The 6,503-nt window shown below is 40.8% G+C and overlaps 1 protein-coding gene across 1 annotated transcript in view; it reads left to right on the top strand.

Annotated features, from left to right (window-relative positions):
* Positions 1-6,503, top strand: part of LOC144976670 (ATP-dependent DNA helicase Q4-like) — a gene marked incomplete in the record, with an annotated part of 482,011 nt that overhangs the window by 103,270 nt on the left and 372,238 nt on the right. Inside the window, 1 exon segment of the mRNA XM_078921001.1 lies at positions 3,284-3,466. Within this exon segment, the coding sequence (XP_078777127.1) occupies positions 3,284-3,466 (183 nt within the window).

Raw genomic sequence — 6,503 nt, 5'->3', positions numbered from 1 at the left:
AATGGCTGGAATTGGACGTCCGTCGGGCAAGACGAGTTGCCACAGTGTAAAACAAAATTATCAATGTAAGGGCTGCACTGCCGTACTCTGAAAAAACCCTCATTTAAAAATTTGGCCAGAAAAATCGTCCTTCAAATATCGATCGATTTAAATGATCCTCGTCTTGGCAAAAAAAAACCCTCTCAAACCTGCGACTTCGTAGGTTTGAGGGTTTTTTCTCTCCAAGATGGGGGTCATTGAAATCGATCGATATTTGAAGGACGAGTTTTTCTGGCCAAATTTTTAAATAAGATTTTTTTTTCCAGAGACGGTAGTGTAACTGCAGACACCTTATTCAAACGCATTGGGGGAGTGGGTGGGGGGGGGGGGAAGAAGAGAGAGAGAGAGAGAGAGAGAGAGAGAGAGAGAGAGAGAGAGAGAGAGAGAGAGAGAGAGAGAGAGAGAGAGAGAGAGAGAGAATACGATGTCGTTAAGATGATATTACACCCTTGTAAACATTCACAAACTTTGCGACCGTTGGATGGTAAGAGGTTAGGGAAAGGATATAAGTAGACTGATTTATCATCAGCTAGGCTTTTTAATCTTTGGCCACACTGCTTTGCCAGTTCTATTGCGTTTGATAAAATGTATTTTGATTCTCATGCTCATTAAAAAAAAAGAAAAGAAAGGGATATAACTAATATTTTTTTAACGTTTACAGAGATATATGAGGCTGGCTGAGAGAACTCGGGAAGATGCGACAAGCTTTGATTCGAGATATGAGCCAAAATCGAAGATAAAGTGTTTCCCATAGCAACACATCTTATTCAGAAAAAAATTCATAACTTGGGTTCTAATAGACATAGAAAGAAAATTTAAATTGGAAAATGATCAGAAAGATGTGGCTACACCACTGCACACACAACTCAATTTACGAAATTTGCGTATCTCTCCAGGTTTTCTCAAACAGCCACACATATCTAATATTTTCCCATATTTATTTGGCTATCGAGAATTAGCTCACGTAACTTCAAGATGAAATAATATATTTTAAAACTAAATCTACTATCTTTGGGTTCATGCTGACCAAAATCAAACGTAGCCACAAAGCCTATGCCACAGGCCTCATTATGGTGTGGCTATGTGGTCTTGTGGTATGACACTCGCTTTCGGATCGGAAGGTCCTGGGTTCGAGCCTCGCGCTCGGCGCATAGTTGAGTCCTTCGAAAAGACTCTTTACTCACATTCTCTCACCGTGCTCGGGTGTAAAATGAGTACCTGGCCATTTGCAGCGTTATCTTTGTCTGAAAAATTATAATGTCGCCTAACATGTTAAATGTTACTGTTGACCCATTGTAAAGCGCTTTGAGCAAATTTAGTGGATATTGCGCTATATAAAGCTGAGTTTTTATTATTATTATTTTTTTTAATTATCTGACAAAAACAGGGTCAATAACTTTACGGGTCATATTGCACAAAACAACAAGGGTGTGCTCCATGGTCTGCTCTGGGCATCCACATGTACACGAGCTAGTCTCAGCCAGCCCCCACTTTTTCATGCTCCCAGTTCTCCCAAGTTTTGCCCGTGGTCTGCTCAGTGTTGCCCATTGACCTCCCATAGTGGGCAGGGAGGTACATACAGTGTCTTCTATCCCTGTATATCTGTTTTCCAACTTGCATTCTGTCTTTGTCTTGGAATGAGATTACTTGGGTTTTTTCCTGGCCCTGACCGGAGTCCTCACTGGGAGGGAAACAGTCAAGTGCATAGTTATTGTTTTGGGAGATGGTATTTTTTTCATTGTAAATCATCTCTCTGTTATGTATTATTATATTTGTTATTTTGAATTTATGATGTAAGCTTTTGAGTGTATTCCTCTTAGAGGGGACCTTGCTTGTGTCCAGATGAGACTTATTGGTGATCTCAAACTAAGTACATTTATGGTATGCTCTTGGAATCTACATCTGTTCCCTATTTGTTCCCAGTTCCCCTTTGTCTTTCTTTTTCTTGGATGCTTTAATTGTAATTCTAGAACTTTTTACTATCCATTTTCTTCCTTTTTACTGGCGCTGATATAACCTAAATGTGTTGTAATCGCCGTAAAACCCTTAAAAACAAAATAAAAACAAGTGTTGCCCATTCATTCCTGGGGAGCTCAGTTCAGTAGGACAGTTCTTCTCTAGGATCTTCAACGGCTTCATGTGGAAAGTCTGTATACAGCTGCATGTCAGGGTTGATGCTTTCTTCCGTCATAAAGCTCTTTCTCGACTTCACACCATCGAATGCTGCTGGTGTGATGAGTTTCTGTTTTATACGCTATGATATAAATAATGATGTGAAATTGAATGTAAGTGTAAGCTTTAATTTAATATACGAAAACAGTTAAAAATGGACGTTTCAGATTTCCTCTTTATCAACAAACAGGATGAATGAAACACTACAGACAAATGAGATAATGTGTTTGTAAACAACGCCATTACATATTATCTCATTTGTCTGTAGTGTTTCATTCATCCTGTTTGTTGATAAAGAGGAAACCCGAAACGTCCATTTTAACGGTTTTCGTATATTAAATTGAAGCTTACATTCAATTTCACATTGTTGTTTATTTCTTCAAGCTTTGAGCAGCAACATTTACATACCCTATGATATGGAAACTTTAAGATTTCCAGTGCAAAACGACTCAATACATGGCGGCTTGTACTAACTACCCTCGTTGACGTTTTATAGATTGATATAATTGAATTATTCATATACCGGGAGCGAGAAAAAAAAGCAAAATTTGTAACCGCCGGCCCATAACTAAAGCAAGTCTGAAATTTCACCATAGTCAAACCAATTTATCGAAATTGATGTACATAAAATTCAGAGAAATTAGTGAGAAAAACAAAACAAAACAAGAGCTTTTATATAGCGCAATTTTCCACTAAAAGTGCCCAAAGCGCTTTACAAAGGGTCCCTGACCAACAGCAACGCGTAACAGCTAGAACGAGACATGCCGCCTGTTAGGCGATATTCCAATTTTTTCACCAGAGACTACGCTGTTGACGGCCAGTTACTCATTTTACACCTGAGTACGGTGAGAGAATGTGAATAAAGAGCCTTCTCGAAGGACTCAACTATGCGCCGAGCGAGGCTCGAACCCAGGACCTTCTGATCCGAAAGCGAGTGACATACCACAAGACCACATAGCCGTGCAAACATATTTATTTGACGACTGTTTTAATAGATACACCTCAAATTTGCCTTATCGAAGATTTTGACAAAATTCTGTTTTTTTGTTTAAAAATTTTTATTTTTTGTCAGGTTCTAAGATATCGTTACGGCATCCAATGCTTCCTGGGCCTGACGGCAACAGCCACGCCCTCGACTTGCCGTGACGTATGCAGACATCTGTCTATAACAGACGCCACGCAAGCCACAGTGAGAGGAGGCGTCATTCCTGACAACTTGGTCCTGTCCGTGTCCAGAGATGACGATAAGGATGAGGTAAGTTGTTTTTTCTATAGATGAAACATTAGGAATGCATTTCGGTATTGTCTAAAAGATGAGACCATGACGTAACTACAGGACTGAGGTAAGTTGATTTTTCTATAGGTAACAAGGAATGAAGTGATTAGGAAAGTGCCAGAAGACAAGAGAGAATATAAAATTTCGCGGCGGCGATGGGGGCTGGAACCCGCGACCTTACTGGTACGACAACTCCGCCTGGCCGGGGAGAGCGTGACTCTACCATATGAGCTATTCACCTCTCAAAAAAAAAGTGGTTTCAAACTCTATGCTCTATCTCGAGCCGCTCTACCCGATTTCTTGAGGTCACGGGTTCACCACACAACCACCGCGAATTTAGTCGGCCAGCATTTAAGCTTAATAGCCAATATTCTCAACACAAACGTGTAACATAGAAACGATTGAGACATTGAGTATACTCCAGTATTTGGGGTGAATTTTTAAATCTGAAAGTGAGTGGATCAGGCATAAGTATGTTGGGTATAGCGGCTCGAGGTAGACATAGAGTTTGACTCCACTTTTTTTTTTGGACTGGTGGATTGCTCATACGGTAGAAAATTATAAGATATTTTGTCGCTACCTATGGCATTCTTTACACTGTAGAACATTTGACATTTTGGTGCTGTCTCTAGGGGTGGGCTTAATTTCATTGTCTATAGCATTCGATGCACTGTCATACATTAAGAGGGCGTTTTGGTGCTATCTCAATGGACGGGTTCAGTTGAACTTTCTATGGTCAAAAAATTGTAAGATGTTTTTTACTACCGGACTCCAGTGATGTGCTAAATCGGACATCCTATGGCTTTAATTACACTGTAGAACATTAATGACATTTTGGTGCTGTCTCTAGGGGATGAGCTTAATTTCATTGTCTATAGCATTCGATGCACTGTCAAACATTAAGAGGGCATTTTGGTGCTATCCCTCTCCCACGAAATGCTAAATTTAATTCCCTGTTATCCATTGCAATATGGAACGTCATGTTGGTACTTGTTCATCCTGAGGGGTGATGGTTAATGGGGCGGCTATGTTGTCGTGTGGTATGACACTTGCTATCGGATCGGAACCTATGCACTCTGTACTCACAGTCTCTTACCGTACTCAGGTGTAAAATGAGTACCTGGCCGTCAACAGCGTTGTCTCTGTCGGAAAAAAATGTAATATTATCGCCTAACAGGCATCATGTCTCGTTCTTTATGTTAGGTGTTGCTGTTGGTTGCCCAGGGACTCTTTGTAGAGCGCTTTTAGCACGTTTAGTGGATATTGCACTATATAGAAGCTCAATGTTTTTTTTTACTCAATGAAATCTATTTTTGATTCACATTCTATTGGGGGACTGTGTTTTGGATTGCGTCCCTTAGTTGTGCTCAACACGGTGAACACAATAATACAATATCTCTAAGGGCGTGATGATTTCTAAGAATGAACAAAACTCATGCTACACAACTCACTCACTCAATCCTCTCCGGGCCTGCTGGCACTTGAGGCGATGCAAGGGATCTCCACCTGGTCCTGTCAGCAGCTATTCTTGGGACCATTTCGAGGGACAGACCTCTTAACATATAGAACGAGACATGACGTCTGTTAGGTATTATATTACAATTTTCTCGGACAGAGACAACGCTGTTAATGACCAGGTACTCGTTTTACACCTGAGTACGCTGAGAGAATGAGTAAAGAGTCTTTTCCAAGGACTCAACTAACTATACGCCGAGCGAGGCTCGAACACCTGGACCTTCCGATCCGAAAGCGAGTCTCATACCACTAGACCACATAGCCGCACAAATAGGATTCAGTAGTCGTAACGTCACTTCCTTCCTAATGACGCATGGTTACTTAGTAACACTGGCTCTAAACTATCGGAACAATGGCTGACGCCCGTATGAAATATTTCTCCGGCGAGCATAAAAGCGTTTCCAGAGGAAAAAAAACCACATAAATTTGATCATGTTCTGAATTTTACACAGAAGAATAAAAAGTAATGATTTTCTTTGTTTAGAACCAAGATGGCCACCGTTGCCAAGCGCGTGATATCAGACTACTGAATCGTATTAAATATGCCCATCTTATCCATATAACTAGTTCTTATTGGAAACTAGTCAATCGTCTTTTTCATTCGAAACTGATCAGACTGTCTGTCTGTCCATGGGTCTATTAGGTACGCCAATTCTAAAGGGAAATAATCTCAACACTTTTCTTTTTAGTCTTAGATTAGTCTGTGCGGCTATGTGGCCTAGTGGTATGACACTCGGTGTCGGATCGGAAGGTCCTGGGTTCGAGCCTCGCGCTCGGCGCATAGTCGAGTCCTTGGAAAAGGCTCTTTACTCACATTCTCTCAACGTACTCAGGTGTAAAATGCGTACCTGGCCGTTAACAGCGTCGTCTTTGTCTGAAAAATTGTGATATCGCCAAACAGGCTTCATGTCCCGTCCTACATGTTAAATGTTGCTGTTGACCAGGGACCCCTTGTAAAGCGCTTTGAGCACATATAGTGGATATTGCGCTATATAAAGCTCAATTTAGATTTACTGTTGGACAAGTTAGGGATCTCATCTTAAAATACTGACTGAAAGAGTGATAATGGAGAGGCTTCGGATAAGAACAGATACAGACAATGGACGTTTCGGGTACAAAACCCTTCGTCAGCACTACAATAAACAAATGAACGTGGAAAGCAAATTAAATAAAATGAAGTATAACTTGTGTCGTGTAAACTCGATATGAGTTATACTCGCATTTTAATTATTTTCCACATTCCACGTTTGTGTGGCTATGTGGTCTTATGGTATGACACTCGCTTTCGGGTCGGAAGTTCTTGGGTTCGAGCCTCGCTCGGCGTATAGTTGAGTCCATGGAAAAGGCTCTTTATTCACATTCTCTCACCGTGTAATATGAATACCTAGCCGTTAACAGCGTTGTCTCTGTCCGAAAAAAGTTGTAATATCGCCTAACATGCGTCTTGTCCTGTCATACATGATAAGTGTTGGTGTTGGCCAGGGACCCTATGTAAAGCTTT

This window comes from Berghia stephanieae, chromosome 7 (genome assembly GCF_034508935.2).
Source record: "Berghia stephanieae isolate SIO BIC M18660-M18661 chromosome 7, UCSD_Bste_1.3, whole genome shotgun sequence".
Lineage (NCBI taxonomy): Eukaryota > Metazoa > Mollusca > Gastropoda > Nudibranchia > Aeolidiidae > Berghia > Berghia stephanieae.
This window is presented reverse-complemented; position numbering and strand designations above follow the sequence as displayed.